Here is a 15,238-nt window from a genome sequence, read left to right as displayed (position 1 = left end):
ACAGAATCAATGGATCCGACCATGCATCGGGATATCAAGCTATGCTTGCGCGAACGTTAAAGCGCCTGTTTCATGATCAACCTAGTAGAACCGTTACAAGCAAAGATACCACTGCTACAATTAACAATTCGGATCACCTACTGGAACTGTTACAATCAAGATAACACTGTTACAATGTCCTGCCTCGTAAACGGGGGGTGTTTATGACGTTTCAAACCACTAATCTCCCAATAACAAGCAAATCCATTATTTTAAGCGTCCTGTTTATGTGATTAATTAATTAGATATGTTGTTTGCTAACTAACAAATGAATTGAAGGGGCTGTCGATCCATTTGACTTAATTAACATGCCTAAAATGACTTCGATATAACGCGCGTAATATATATATGTATCGGAATAGTCGTCACTCCGACCTGCCCGACTTCCCGAATGATCTCCCCGAAAACCCGAATTCTCCTCTGGTGGTAGTTCCGATCCCGCGATACCACTCGTCGATGGCCTCCGATGCGGGCTTTGGGGTATGTGATTCCTCGATCTTGGTGTTTTGGGTCTCCGATAAGGGTTTTGGTTCCCTCTTCTTCGATCCATCTCACGCCCAAAACCGTGTCGATTTCAGAGGGCGGAAGGCACGGAGAGCAGCTTGAAGAAGATCAAGCGGTTCCTGCTGCAGGTCCCGCTTCTCAAGCGATCGGAAACGGTGCGGCTTCGGATCACTTGTTGTTCGTCGTGATTCCAGTTTCGCTTCCATTGATGTCAACATCATTTGCATCTGGTAGAATTTTGGGTCCTATCATTTTCTTGAGCATGTAGGATTTACTGTTATTGTATACTTCTCTTTAGTTTATAGCGTATGAAAGATACACATGCAGTGTACTTACCTTATTACGAGAAGATAAATGACAAAAGGACCAGAAAACCTGCGAATCATCTTATACGACTATTACCTCTGCTCAATTCAACATGCTTAAAGACCTTGTATAAGCCAGTTGTTATACTCCCGAGGTTTCTACATTAGAAGCCTCCATAAGCTGCCAGGACCATCACATGTAGATCGTCTGCCATCTATTTTGTTGTTTATATCATGCTGTCACCTTCCCCCTATTTGGAGGTATTTCGCCACTCTGGAATTATAGGTAAGCAATGATGTTGAGAAAGCACTTGTTGTAATTATTTTCCTAGAGTTGGTTCAACTGCTGATAAGGTTCTCTTCTTCTCTATGTTGATTATGAATGGCATTAGTTACGCATTCGCTTGTTGCATTGGAAGCAAGGAAAGGAAGGCATGTTCGTAGACTGAGTCAGTACTCAGATTGAGTCGATGTCGTAGGAAGGTTCAAGTTAGTGGAGAAGTTGCATTCCTTGCGAAGTGCAAAATTATATAATTTGCAACATTCTACTTAAAGTTGTGTGGAATCTGGAGCAAACAGGTCAATTTAGAGTGGGATCTGTAGCAATTTATCATGGTTAGTGAATTAACATTTTTCATTATATGCATCTAGAAGTTCAGACTTGATAACCAGTGTACTTATGGCTGATTAAACCTTAAAAGCATCTACTAAACTCTCACTTTACTAAATGTTAATTTCTGCTGTAAAAATTTTTATTCATCCATTATGCAGATTGTAAAATTTATTTAGTCACCCACTATAATTATATAGTTCCTCTAATACTGTTACTCTTATATAACCACTAAACGAACCTCGGGTCCTGCTGAAAATCATCTAACTTGGGTATGCTTATCTGAGTTCGGGTGTTCCTGTCTGAGTTCTGGATTGACAATATTTTGTTTCAAGTTTCAAACTTTTCTCTGTGCAGTCTGTGTCTGTATCTGTTTATCATGTCTGATTTTTAGTTATGTTGACACTTGACAGATTCCAACAACCAGCACAGCCCAGTTGGTGCTACGGGCTTACAGAGAGGGTCTGAGTAACTTCAATTGGAATGATTCTACATAATTAAGAACAGTTGCTACTTTGGTTGCAGCTGCTAACTCAACTGTGATGGAAGCATCAGAAGAAACTGAAGCAGCAATGATGATCTCCATGAGAGCTGCTTTGGGCTTGGTGACTAATAATCCAAATGAAGGTCATCTTGATGATCTTACAATTATGAAGGTACCTTACTGGCGAGACTTGATCTTATGATGTCACAGGGATTATGTGTCTGCAATATTTTATTGGAGTGCAAGTGCCTTTATTTACCAGATTTATCGCTACTGGTCTCATTTTGACTTTGTTTTGTTTAAATTGTTACAGCATATCTCAAATGATCATATGGAAACATATAATTAAAATAGTGCATGTGATGATTTTATGAGTTGATATGCATATAGTTAAAATTGCATAGCATATGGTTTTCATTGTGGTTAATGTTCATAGGAACAAACTTAATTGTTGGAGAGTTGGCATTGGAGTGGCTATTCAATGAAATTGTCGGAGGCCAAGAGTCTAAGAAATTGTCTAAAAGATAGAGTTTGTGGCATGCATCATGGAAAATAGGATGGTAAATTCAGGGTGCATTTAGAGTTCGAAATTCTGTTGAATGGATCTGAGCTTATGGACATATACTTTCGAACAAACAGTCCAGTTTGTAGTTAAGCTAGAATTTAGAGTAATTGGGGCAGACAGCCTGTACTATAGAACCAGTTAGAAAACGAACATATTGGCTGGCCAATTCTTGATAAACAATGTGAATTGCTCAAGATGGTACATGATCACAAATGCATTAAGAACAGAAAAGGGAAGAGTTGTGGGAAGCCTTTCAAAATAGGAGAGTGGAGGTCACTGGTAAATAGTGAAAAAGAGTTTACCGAGGCTTTCATTAGCGTTCCTTTAGTGAGATCATTGCCAGAAGATCTACATCTATTTTAATTCCAGTATATAATTTTACTTAGTAATTGGATTTTTATGTGATTTTACGGAAATATCACTTTAAGTTTCAGTTGGTAATTGATGGTACAAGAGCATGTTGTCCATGTAGTACTTGTAGAAGCATTGATTTACCTGGTATTCTGCAATTTCAGGAACCTCACTTTATGATCACTTGTAGATTCTATTTGCTCCTTACTTAAAACTGTTATGCAGTTCATTTGTGACTAATAGTTTTCTTTTAACTTTTACATGTCACATCTTTTCTTAACAGGTTGCAAAGCAACACAAAGCAGGCCTGTGAAGAAAGATCTGAGTCTGCTCTGGTGCTGATGACACTCTTCCGTTAACAAAGCATGCTGACTCATCGAAGGATGATGTCAGCGAAGCTTGCTTAAACGATTCTGGATTAGTCTCGGTTTCCATAGACAGCGTGGTTCAGCTAGCAGAAGGTGGAGTGGAGATCCATTCATTTGGAGATGCTGAGTGGTGTGGCTTCCGATCTACTGATGCAAGGATAGCTGAATGTACGTGAAATCTCCCTTGAAGCAGGAGGCATCTTGGCCATTTTTGTTGTTAATCCAACAGTTGATTGTCATCAACTTGAGCTGCCATTTTTGTTGTTAATCCAACAGTTGATGGTCATCAACTTGGGGGGATCACTTGGCGACCTTGATGCTTAGACCATTTTCAATAATTTTGTAATGGTTTTGTGGGCAATGCGTCAATTAATATGATTGAATAAAGTTTGTACCGTGACATGCCGAGGCATCTGTTTGAAAACTCGACTCAATTCGAGGGACAGTACCAGGATATCCAAAAGAACTGCCAGAAAAAGGTGTGTCTAGTAATCATTTGTTGGATGTTCTGGTGTCTGTTCCATTGTTACAACTAACCATTATATCTGTTCCATCTTAATGGAGTTTAAATTTGTGCAGATCAATGAAGGCTTTTTTTTTATCCATTCAAGATTTGGCTTGATCAGACCAACCATCTTATTGGGTGAGCTAAACTTCACGATTAATGCCATTAAATGTTTCAGTTATGCTCTCTGATTCTGTGTCTCCTAGAACGTTGCAGTTGATTCCTGAGATATGGTTGAATTATGCATCATGGTGTCATTCTAAAATAATATATATGTTTACTGGAATGAATTATGATACAATTAATTTATTTGATGTTCCAATTGGATATGTTTGCATCGAGAAGACATTGTTGAGTTGTTGACCATGAACAGTTGGTGAAAACCACTTTATATCTTGTTGTGAAAAGATTTACACGTTCATAGACTTGCTACTAATAAAATATTTAGTAAGAAAAGTCTAAGAAAGAGACCCTCATTGAAGCATGCTGCTGATAAACTAAATGTGGTTGATCTGATGACAAGTAAATGATCCATCAAGATAAGGAAACCATAACAAAGTCAGAAAACCACCTCCTGAACCTCATCCTCCTGCCAAAGTAAAAAAATTTCAGAAGCATCCTTGAGAGGCAGCATCAAAGAGTGACAACACAAATTGTTTTCAGGTTTGATTTCTGATCAACAAGTGCATGTTCATTGTTCTTATAAGACTTCCCATAGGCCATCAACACTGGTGGTGTTGGTGGTCAAGAGCTGCAATGGTCTCTCTGCCTTTGTAAGGTTGGAGTTCATCAGTCATTTTCCACCCTCTCCTCTTCATTAGACCAAGTTGCTGCTTGTGTTGTGGCATCTTTTCTGGTAGTTTTGGTTCTCATTCCAGTTCAAGATCAGTGAGACTGGTGGCTGATTCAAGGAGGAAGTAGGTAGCAAGTATTCTTGTTCTGGAACAGTGAACAAGTGTGGTGACATGTACCATCAGTTTCACTCTGCCTTTTCCTTTCTCTCTTATTAGCATTTGACTATTCTAATCTTACTGACAAGAAATATAGTTTTGTGTATTATACCACAACCTGACAAATAATTCCCTGGCAAATTCAATATGCCACATCACTGTGAAGACAACCAATAAAGGCTTTTTCTTCTTCTTCTCTCTCTCTCTCTCTCTCTCTCTCACTGCTCAGCTCAATTAAATGTCAGCTGGAAGCTGTCAACCAATAGTATTCTGTGATCAATGACCAATACTTTTTGATCAAGAAAAAGTCCACGAGAAACTTTGCCACGAGATGTGACCAGGGAGCAAAAGGCTTTTGGCATTAGTGCTCAAAAAGTCAATTGCTATAACTTCTATTTCCTCCAGGAAACCAACAAGGGAAATATTTAATGAACCAACATCCGCCTTTTCTTTAGGGTAAGATTGGCAGAATGAAATCTACAATGAAATCCGTCTTTATGGAACGCTAATTTCTTGCTTGTTATTGTAGGCGTTCTCTAGATTAACATTTATATGGTGACCATTTTTTTCATTAGAATCTGGATGTTCTAGGAATTTTATCATGTGAGACTAGTAAAGAAAGTATATCATAGCAGAGGTTATAATGTAAACTCTTTTGGATTTTGTTCCCAAACTTCAATATTTGACAGTAATCTTGACATCCATCACTTTGACTATAAGGTTTTGGACATTTATTGGAGCTAGTGCAAAACATCTACTTCAGAAACTGGTAGGGAGACAAATGCTGAGGCAATATTTTGAAAATGTACCTTGAAACTGAGCTAGGCTTAGTGGCATTGCATTGTTTCGTATCCTCTCCTAGATACAATGTGATTATACTTGAAGATAAACTTGTGCATCAAATTCAACCATCACCTAGATTCAACATATGTAGTCATGAAAAGTGTCCTTCCACTGTTCTATTCTGATTATAATTGGTTCTTTGTCCTGGGGACAACCAAGGAATAGTTTGTTTCCTTGCTTGTTCATGAGCCTTTTGTTGGCTTCTGCAAGGGATTACCCCCCCTCCATTATTCTCAACAGAAGAAAATACCTTGTCTGAGTTTACCTAATAACTACTGGTGCATTATTTCTTCTCTTCTACAAATTAACAGCCTTAAACAGCAGCATTGTCTGAGCTATGTATAGCTCTGTTTGTTAATGCAACAAACAGAGCTATACGAGACATTAAGAACAAATAACGCAATTTAGCGTATTAGTATTCTTCAATGAATGTGAAGAAATGTAGAAGTAAATCACAAAGCTAGAATCACACTTGATTGCTAACTAAATTTCAGTAGAGTTGACCTCCTAACATTTTCTGACACTTGATTGCATTAACTGATCTAATTTTGATGTTGTATACCCAAATTTACTTTTATGAACAACAATGACATCTCCCTACTAGCTCCTTAATAGCAAGAAAGCATGTATGGACACCAAAATTAACTTCTTTGAAACCTCTTGATTTGTTTGGATTTCTTTTACTCAATTGATGCTAAGCCAATATTTATCATATGAAAAACACATTTTGTGTAAGTTTCACAAGCCTTAAAAAATAAATTAAATTCACTTGTTCTAAAGGAAATGCTAAAATGTGTGACAAACAGGGTTTTTTTTTTATCATATAATTATTATAACAAGCAAATTACTAATTTGAGATGTTTGGACTCAGTTAATGCCTTGGCATGCTCTTTGCAAACTCTGTATCTGTGGCTTTGATACATGAATATCTGATCAAGATTACATGTTTCTTAAAGATGCAACTTTGACCTTCTGTTCTATCTCAAAAGAAAAGTTCAATGTTCAGTTTTGTTGTCATCCCTGTAGAATTATGAACAGACATGGTTTGTCTGATACAGTCAATTAGTTTGCCATGGTGCCTGTTGTCATGCTCGAGACTATTCTAGTCTCGAAGCCAGCATTCAAAAGTGTGCTTTGTTTCTTGTCCACTAGCAACCATATAAAAGTAGAGAGCTGAGCTTGTCCATTAGTTACCATACTCGGACTTTGTGTTCCATTGGTTACAAAACAGATGCTGTCGATCTCAATGAGTTCTCTCCTCTCCTTGGTAGCATTGTTGATAAGCAACATGAAACTTGGTTTGGTTGGCAACTTTATCCACTTTGTTAATGATTATTATTCATCAGGAGTCATTGTGGAACAACTCAGGAGATGATATTAGATGTGACATGAAGACGGTAGGTAAGAAAAAGCTAGTTTTTGTGGTTATTGGCGTTTATGTCATTTGTCTCACTGATCCCAGTGCTCCACAAACTTTCTGTGCATTGAGAAATATGTGATCTTGCAGTTTCTTCTTCATAGAAGGATTCTAGTTTAGCCTGCCCCATGGGAGAGGTTAGAAACTGGAATCAGATTCTGCAGGGAGATACAGAATCCAAAGTTTCTCGGGGTTCTCTCACTTTTCTACCGTCTTTCAAAGGCAAGTGGAGAGAAATTTTGTTGAACATGAAGAAACACTCTCTCTTTTTCTTTATCTCGATTGAGGACTCACCATATGGATCAGAATTTATGTCATGTGGTAAATTTTATTGGGTGCTTTTCCATGCACTTGTGATCACAGAAGGTATTTCATGAACACATACTTCTTTGAAATCAACAAAATTTCATGAATATATTTTATATGTTATGTGAAAGGGTTATCTCATTTTCTCTTTTTATAGGATCATCGCATGAAGTATTTGTCACAGCACCACCTCAACATCAATGGTCCCATCAGAAGACTAGGGCAAATGTGGTTTTCAGTGTTCTAAGGTTGGTGTTAGATGAGGCTCATCAATGTTAATCCCAAGTTTAGTTTAGATCATGCTTCTATCAGTGTCCCTGTGCCATCAACCACCATCATAATTGGCATCCCCCCACTGCAGTGGATCGGTGGATGAAGTCGTATATAAGGAGGGAGAGGGTTCAAAGATGATGTCTTGACCAAGGCCACCTCCACCACCTTTTAGGCTCTCCGTCGTGGCCTCGCAGCCATGAGATGAGAACACTCATTCAGAAGAAAGAGAAGGGAGGAGAGAAGATAGTGATGGAGGAGATGGTGAACAAGAGGGAGGAGGAGGATGATGTGGTGCTTCCCGGATTCCGATTCCACCCCACCGACGAAGAGCTCGTCGGGTTTTATCTCCGCCGGAAGGTGGAGAAGAAGACTCCCAGCATCGATATCATCAAAGAGATGGACATCTACAAGCATGATCCATGGGATCTACCAAGTAGGTTCAGCTGCCTGATCCATACTTGCACGCACTGAATCCTTTTCATTCTCTGTTGGTGGCGTCACAGGAGTCGTCACTGCCGGAGACGAGTCGTCCTACTTCTTCTGCCGTCGAGGGAGGAAGTACAGGAACAGCATAAGGCCGAACCGGGTGACCGGGTCCGGTTTCTGGAAGGCCACCGGCATCGATAAGCCGATCAACTCCTCAGGCGACTGCGTCGGCCTGAAGAAGTCGCTGGTGTACTACCGAGGGAGCGCCGGGAAGGGAACCAAGACAGACTGGATGATGCACGAGTTCCGCCTCCCCTCCGGTGACAGCAGCATCGCCGACGACACCAGAAGCACGCAGGAAGCTGTGAGATCTTCTCGCTTCGCCTCCTCGTTTGCAGAATCCTCACCCCGGTGCGTTGCGTTGCAGGAGATCTGGACCATCTGCCGAATCTTCAAGAGGAGCGCCTCCTACAGAAAGCAATCGAGCAAATGGAAGGCATCATCAACCCACAAGCGAGCTCCAGCTGACTCGAGCTGCGTAACCAGCAGCTTCGAGTGCGACAACGGAAGCGACTACAGGTGCTGCGCCTCCTCAGGCTACTCTTGCTCTCAGGAGCACAACCAGGTGCATGGATGGCAGTGCAACTCGATCAGCCAACCTCCATCGCTGTACTCCAACGTGGTTCAGAGTCCAAGCACGAATGAGTTCTTCAGAGATGGCGACTGCTGGGATGAGCTTGGAACGATGATTGAGTTCATGGCAGACCAAAGCCTCCCTATGAGTGTGGATACAGTTGGAGGGATGTATCATGCATATTAACGCCAATAACTAGATAGAATAAGGGAATAAGAAACGGGAAGCCCGTCAGTGATGTGACTGCTTCATGCTTACACTTACCTTCGATGTCCCAAACAATATGGACGGAATAAATTGGAATGGTTGCTCGGTATGTCATTCATTTATGTTGATTCCCAGATAGATCTAATCGTTTCATGGTTGGATTGATATTACAGATGCGATAATTTCTTTCATATCTTAATAAGTAGTATTCTGAGATTAAACATTTTGATGATCCAACTTCACAAATGGATTAATGCATTACTGGACCGATCAATTTGTGAAGCAAATTGTTTTCACCGGTGTCATTCACCCTCCTATAGCCTGCCATTGTTTCATTTTTCATCCAAATAAGAAAAGTAACTATATATATTCTACATATTGTTGATCAATCAATTATAATAAGTATATTATGTCAAATTAAGTGCAAGACCAGTTGTGATAGAAAGGAATACACAGCAGCCACACAATTGGAATGGACCATGTCAACTGTGGAATGCTCTTGATTAAATGTATCACGATAAAGAATGCTTAAAATGTCCCAGCAGCAATTTCCTCATCCTCTTTGCAACCTGGGAATGGGCCGAGTCATATCGGAGACGATCGAGATCAGATGGCAACAGATACAATGAATCGATGTGGATAACCAGTGGGCTGGCATAATTACTGTTGACATGCCTCGAATTTATGAGTAGAGAGACTGTCGAATCATGATATCGATGTTATCATCATTATTATTATTATTATTGTAATGTTTTCTTCAGAAAATTTCCTCTAAAATATCCTATGATGATCATCTTCAACATCCAGATCGTACACTTTCTCGTCGTGTTCATCCGCTAAGCAAGGAAGCCAAGCATGTCATGATCCAACTCCAGAAGAAACTTGAATGATCCGAGAAAACTGGCACTCAAAAATGGATCGGCAGGCTTCTTCAAACGGAAGAAGCTGCAATGTCTGCCTCTCTTGGAGAAGAAGATGTGCCGCCAAGTCTCGACTGCCACTCGAAACTGCGAACAGTACCTGCCGGCAGACGTTCCATCAGCCCATCGCTGCGCACGCTTTATCTTCCTCACGCAACCTCTCCTTTTTCCTCGGCAAAAGCAAGCGTGCTTTTTTGCTACACCTCTTACTGTCCACCGTGCGACTTTTCTCAGCCGCTTTAAGCCTTTTGACTGACATTTTCTTCCCCACTGAGGAAGTTTCCGACGCACGACACCTCCGTCTGCAGCGATCAGAATAATAAATCTGTGAATGCAAACTCAACATTATTCATGGATGAGATGTCACTCGGTAGATATTCCCATGTTCAAATGTGCGAGTGTTTTCGTAATATCGAATACTTTTTTCTCAAATGATATCTAGTAAATTATCGACAGACAAATATCACCGAACTTTTGTCTGCAATGCTGTCGATCTTTTAGTTCCATGAACAAAGAAGAAGTACAGCCAAACAGGCCCTGCATGCTTGCTTCCTGTGTCATGACAAGAATAATCACAGGTATAAAGTGGGAAGCAAGTACATAAGACGAAGTAGAGAGCTCCCGCTTCGCTCTTCCCCCCACCTGCACCGGTGGCTCTGTGAGCTCTCATGTTCCCCATCATTTCGAGAATGTCACCGAATAGCTCCGTTGCTGTTAACACCGTGGGATTGTCCGGCCAACAGCACACCCGCATACCTTCTTTTCCTTTTTCTGGTCTAACGTCGTGGTCTGTGAGTGGCTCGGTTAGAGCTCTGACGACTGGAGACTCGTGAGCTTTGCAGCACAAACACATCTAATTAGTCTTTGCGCCCACTTTTTGCTTGCAGGGACGTACTACTCTACAATTGTGAGATCAGGACGCCAGAAAGGACGTGAGAGACGACAAGGAAGCATGGAGCAAGGTAGGCCCAACACCGTCAAGATCTCCTCACCATGTACGTTTCGACTGTGTATGCCACCAACGCCATCATCTTGTCTCCAGACACCCACACCATCTCCTCCCTTGCCTTCCCTTCCCTTCTCCCTCTCCCTCACCCATCTTTGCTTTATTGTCTCCTCGCTTGTCGTTGCTTGCTTTCTCTTTTTCTGCTCTCGTCTTCTGGGAGGTTATTTAAGGCAAGGATGGATTCCGACATGGGCTGTAAGAGGCAGTTGGTGCGGACAGATTGAAGCCGGGAAGTGTAGAAGGATGAAAGGGGAAGGGAGGAAGCACACCACGGCTTCGCCATGCGCGGCATGCAAGCTCTTACGGCGCCGGTGCACGCAGGGTTGCGTCTTTGCTCCCCACTTCCCCTCCGACGAGCCGCAGAAGTTCGCCAGCGTGCACAAGGTGTTCGGCGCTAGCAATGTCAGCAAACTCTTGCGGGTCTCTCTCTCTCTCTCTCTCTGTCTGCAGTACGGAACATTAGATGAGATGCATGGCTCGATCAGAACTCACCTTGTGAATTATCTGCGCGAGCATAGGAGATAGCGGCGCAGCACCGAGGAGACGCTGTGAGCAGCCTGGTGTACGAGGCGAACGCCCGGGTGCGAGATCCAGTCTACGGGTGTGTGGGCGCCATCACCTCCCTCCACTGCCAAATCCAGGCTCTCCAGGCACAACTGGCCGTGGCTAGAGCCAAGATGCTGCACTTGCGCATGAGTCACGCCGCCTACCTCGCCCGCTTCAGCCACACCGCCATGGCCACCGCGAGCACCTCCTACACGGGCTCTTCGTCCATGTCGCCCGAGCACAAGCAGCTGATGGAGCCTGACACGACCAAGTCAGTGTTTCCGCTGGACATGGCGATGCTGGACCAGTCTAACTTGGGAGAGCCACAGATTTGGTCATGTTAAGACCCGCCATTACACCAACGCATTCCTCCTCATGTGCACGGGCAGTCTGGTCAGCCTGATCGATCATGTATGCACAGCACATTGCAGCATTTTTGTTCTGGATATAGGCTGCACGCATCTGACCCCTCACATGAAAGTATATATTACATGGTTATATGTAACCTCTTGACGATTAATTTGCTTCATCTCTCATCAATATGAAGTGATTAGTTGAGATATTATTATTTGGACAACACCAAAGGAATTTGACCGTTGGAGCGTGCGTCACGTGACCAGATCTCCTTAATCTGGCCGTTACAACGACCGATCTCTTGGCGTTTAAACTCGACCGCCTTCCGTCCCCTCGATTCGAATTATACTATTCCTCCCTTCGGTTTCCTCTCCACCCCCTTTCCAAGACCTCAAAGAATTCGAGGAGATGACCGGCGGTGTCGTTGGCAGTAGCAGCGACGAGCACCGGCACCCGCTCCACGAGATCGCCGAGAGCGTCACCCACAAGCTCCTGCTCAAGCAGTGGATCAAGGAGGAGGAGCTCGTCGCCCGCCGCATCGCCCTCCGGGAGTCCCGTGTCGACGCCGTCCGCCGCGAGATCGCCGCCCTCTACTGCGCCTTCTTCGTCTTCCACTCCCTCATCCTCCTCCTCCTCTACTCTGCGTCCGCCTCGTCCCCCTCTGCCGCGTGCCGCCGGTCGTGGATCCCCTGCCTGTGCTCCCTCCTCTGCTCCATGGCCGTCGTGTGGGCCGTCCGCTACAAGACCGACACGGAGTGCGTGCTGGAGCGGCTGCTGGAGAGGGAGAGGGAGGACGGGGTGCTGCTGGGCAAGTGCGTGGAGGAGCTGAAGCGGAAGGGCGCGGAGTTCGACCTGTTCAAGGAGGTGGACGCGCTGCGGCGGGCCAAGAGTCTGCGCGTCGAGGCCAAGGTGCGTAAGTGGTCGACCAGGGATGTGGCCACCATGGTGCTCCTCTTGCTGTCTTGCGTCGTGTTGGGCCTCACGAGGTTCGTGCTCTGCGATTAAGGATCTCCGTTGCGCCTTGAATCGAGGCTTTTTCGGCTTGTTTATCGAAATGATGGCAGAATGATGCTTGTTCTGCTGTCATCGTTCTTCTTCTGTGACCGAAACCTCCCCTCTTTGAGGTGTCATGTAATAAGATTGATAAGATGAAGTACAATAGTTTCGAGAATTCATGTAATTGGAGCTCATCGGTATCTCTACAGAGTGAAAAGGAAGAAGACCCTCCTTCGATACACCATGAAGTTTATCTACAACAACAGCTTCCATGGGCGGATCAGCGAACAGAGAAAAGAAGAAGCCAGGAAGCGGATTCGATTCGCCGGGTCAATTCGGGTCGGAGGACGAGTGGAACAACTCGTCGAAGGACCGGAGCAGTCCATCCTCCTCCACCCTACTCCCGCAGGCCGCGAGGAGGCGGCGGAAGAACGGGACCGGGCAGGGGATGCGGAGGACGCCGCGCTGCCCGTAGCCGTACTCCTGGGCAGACCGGCGCAGCAGCTCGAGGAAGGCGGGCCGGGCGAGCAGCTCCATCCGGACCTCGAACCGCTCCATCTCCTCCCCCACGTGGAGCGGCACGTGGCCCTGCGCCGCCGCAGCTGCCGGCCGCCTCCCCTTCTCCCACCCCCGCATCGCCGGGCACTGGGAGCAGTCCGCCACCCGCGACATCCGTCGGATCATTCTCGCCTGCGATGGTGGGAACGGAAGGTGGGGGGCGTATTTGTAGACGGCTACAAATCGGTGGCGAGAAGACCGACGGGGCGGGTACGCGTGCGGGTACGTCTTGGCAGGTACGACGCAAAACCCTTCTAATTTTACATTCTTCATTTTAGCTGTTCCGCGAACAGGAAACAGCTCTTTCTTCCATAATGTGGGATCCATACCTCTCCTGGCGTGCCACCTGGGACACCAAACCTCTGAACGACTCTCAAAGCATGAGATCAAAACAATGGTGGGCCCACATACAGACCTAAATCTAACGCTAAAATCATACGAAGAAACTACACTCTAATTGGGCATGGTCGATACCAATCATATCATTCAATGTTGCACCTACTCTGGTTTGACTCTTGTTCGTCCCCTTGACCTTTTTGGTCACGCAAACACCTTTTATCGACACAAGAGTACAACATACTTACCCTAAATAAATAGGTTTCTAGAAGCCAACTAGCACACTAATACCTTGGAACGATAAGCAAGCATCAACCAAAGCCCCCCAAGGAACCAAAAGGGAGGAGCAGGTGAAGTGGGACTCTTTTTGGGGTTCCGTAGTCATCTTGGTACGGTTTCCGTGACGCACACTTTCAGTGGTGGTGGCGGTGGCGGTGGCGGTGGTAGTAGTAGTAGTATTGTGGTCCACTCCACCTCTGGTAGTGGAAAAAGGAAGTAGAGAACAAAGAGTTGTGGGGCCAAATGAATGAACCTAAAAGCCACTTTTGTGGCCACCAAACGATTATAGTGACTGCTAACTAGTAGATGTGATCGAAATAAGATCTGGGGCTTGTACTTGCAAGGGAAAGAGTGACTAGGTGAGGAGAGCATGCAAGTTTTCTCCGTGAAAGTGGCATTGGCCATGAGAAGTAGCGTGTGGGGGAGTGGATTACATTCAATTTATAGAATGTTGAAGCCGCCACCAAATTGGACCACATTGGATCCAAATCGGACCACAGTGAGGGTTGGGGTTTCTATAGAGCTATCTCACATCAATGCTATCAGGATAAGGCTTATCAAGATAGAAAAGGGAGCAATCCAAAAAAAAAAGGGGGTAAGCTTGTTAGTGGGTCAATTTCTGTCGATATCTTTCACTATTTATGTGTTGTGCGTTGATTGCTTTTAGGATCAAGCTGCAGTTCGATCTTGTCACCCTACTTTCCTACGATGTTAGGAATCAAATATTGACAAACCTAAATCGAACTAACATATATCAATCTAAGCTTGTGAGATTGTAAGTCAAACCTAACATATATAATCTGACTATTAGCTAGCAACTATGAAACGATTCTTTTTCATTTCATAGATATGAATATACAGTGTCACACAAGAACCTACCTAACTCCTTCAGGATTTGGTGAAGGGTAGAGCTCAACTGCCACTACCATCGACCATCTATCTATCTATTTTAAACGTCAATATATACGGATCAAGTTCATCTGTGTATGTTAGAATTCTAGTGGTCCACTAGAATTCGACAAAGATAAAGGCCCAACCCAACAAGTCTGGTGCGAGTTGGTAGGTGATTCAAAACCCAGAAGTTGTATGCAGTATGGAACACTTTTTTATTATTATTATTATTATTATTATTATCATTTTCTTTCCATCTCTAAACTCTATAGAACATAATTTTTTATTTAATTTAATTTTTTTAATAACCCTATTCAAGCTTATATGAACATATTTTTTCTCAATCAATTCCAAGTCTCATATATATATATATATATATATATATATATATATATATATATATATATATGTGGAGAGAGAGAGAGAGAGAGAGAGAGAGAAAAGTAAGATTGAAAAGTATTTTTCTGGTAGTCGGCGACTCGAAGAGACGCAGCGAAAACCACGGGCGGAATCTGTACCTTCGCCTGTCACGGCCACAGCAAGCGGTACATTGCATGGGTTATTA

At 43.6% G+C, this 15,238-nt stretch overlaps 4 protein-coding genes across 4 annotated transcripts; 3 read left to right on the top strand and 1 right to left on the bottom strand.

The window, feature by feature from the left end:
• The first annotated feature begins 385 nt into the window (after positions 1-385).
• Positions 386-8,896, top strand: LOC135635752 (transcription factor JUNGBRUNNEN 1-like). Its single transcript, XM_065147050.1, has 10 exons — positions 386-519; positions 618-773; positions 1,872-2,114; positions 3,142-3,705; positions 3,806-3,869; positions 6,871-6,925; positions 7,032-7,307; positions 7,405-7,953; positions 8,024-8,310; positions 8,374-8,896. Exons 8-10 carry the CDS (start codon positions 7,722-7,724, stop codon positions 8,764-8,766), a joined length of 912 nt encoding a protein of 303 aa, XP_065003122.1. The 5' UTR covers positions 386-519; positions 618-773; positions 1,872-2,114; positions 3,142-3,705; positions 3,806-3,869; positions 6,871-6,925; positions 7,032-7,307; positions 7,405-7,721; the 3' UTR covers positions 8,767-8,896.
• Positions 8,897-10,516: 1,620 nt separating this feature from the next.
• Positions 10,517-11,761, top strand: LOC135635754 (LOB domain-containing protein 4-like). The gene is made up of 2 exons (XM_065147053.1): positions 10,517-11,133; positions 11,232-11,761. The coding sequence occupies exons 1-2, from the start codon at positions 10,660-10,662 to the stop codon at positions 11,601-11,603; spliced, it is 846 nt and encodes a 281-aa protein (XP_065003125.1). The 5' UTR covers positions 10,517-10,659; the 3' UTR covers positions 11,604-11,761.
• Positions 11,762-11,892: 131 nt separating this feature from the next.
• On the top strand, positions 11,893-12,793 carry LOC135635755 (uncharacterized). The gene has a single exon (XM_065147055.1). It carries the CDS (start codon positions 12,022-12,024, stop codon positions 12,616-12,618), a length of 597 nt encoding a protein of 198 aa, XP_065003127.1. The 5' UTR covers positions 11,893-12,021; the 3' UTR covers positions 12,619-12,793.
• On the bottom strand, positions 12,763-13,301 carry LOC135635756 (auxin-responsive protein SAUR71-like). Its single transcript, XM_065147056.1, has one exon. It carries the CDS (start codon positions 13,291-13,293, stop codon positions 12,940-12,942), a length of 354 nt encoding a protein of 117 aa, XP_065003128.1. The 5' UTR covers positions 13,294-13,301; the 3' UTR covers positions 12,763-12,939.
• Between the last annotated feature and the right edge of the window lie 1,937 nt (positions 13,302-15,238).

Source organism: Musa acuminata, chromosome BXJ3-4 (genome assembly GCF_036884655.1).
Source record: "Musa acuminata AAA Group cultivar baxijiao chromosome BXJ3-4, Cavendish_Baxijiao_AAA, whole genome shotgun sequence".
Taxonomy (NCBI): domain Eukaryota; kingdom Viridiplantae; phylum Streptophyta; class Magnoliopsida; order Zingiberales; family Musaceae; genus Musa; species Musa acuminata.
This window is presented reverse-complemented; position numbering and strand designations above follow the sequence as displayed.

Excerpts from the sequence above, each read along its gene's own strand:
- LOC135635756 (XM_065147056.1), bottom strand. The coding sequence starts at position 13,293 with ATGATCCGACGGATGTCGCGGGTGGCGGACTGCTCCCAGTGCCCGGCG.
- LOC135635754 (XM_065147053.1), top strand. The coding sequence starts at position 10,660 with ATGGAGCAAGGTAGGCCCAACACCGTCAAGATCTCCTCACCATGTACG. Across the intron at positions 11,134-11,231 it reads ATGTCAGCAAACTCTTGCGG|GAGATAGCGGCGCAGCACCG; the intron begins GTCTCTCTCTCT and ends GCGCGAGCATAG.
- LOC135635752 (XM_065147050.1), top strand. The coding sequence starts at position 7,722 with ATGAGAACACTCATTCAGAAGAAAGAGAAGGGAGGAGAGAAGATAGTG. Across the intron at positions 7,954-8,023 it reads TGATCCATGGGATCTACCAA|GAGTCGTCACTGCCGGAGAC; the intron begins GTAGGTTCAGCT and ends GTGGCGTCACAG. Across the intron at positions 8,311-8,373 it reads CCAGAAGCACGCAGGAAGCT|GAGATCTGGACCATCTGCCG; the intron begins GTGAGATCTTCT and ends GTTGCGTTGCAG.
- LOC135635755 (XM_065147055.1), top strand. The coding sequence starts at position 12,022 with ATGACCGGCGGTGTCGTTGGCAGTAGCAGCGACGAGCACCGGCACCCG.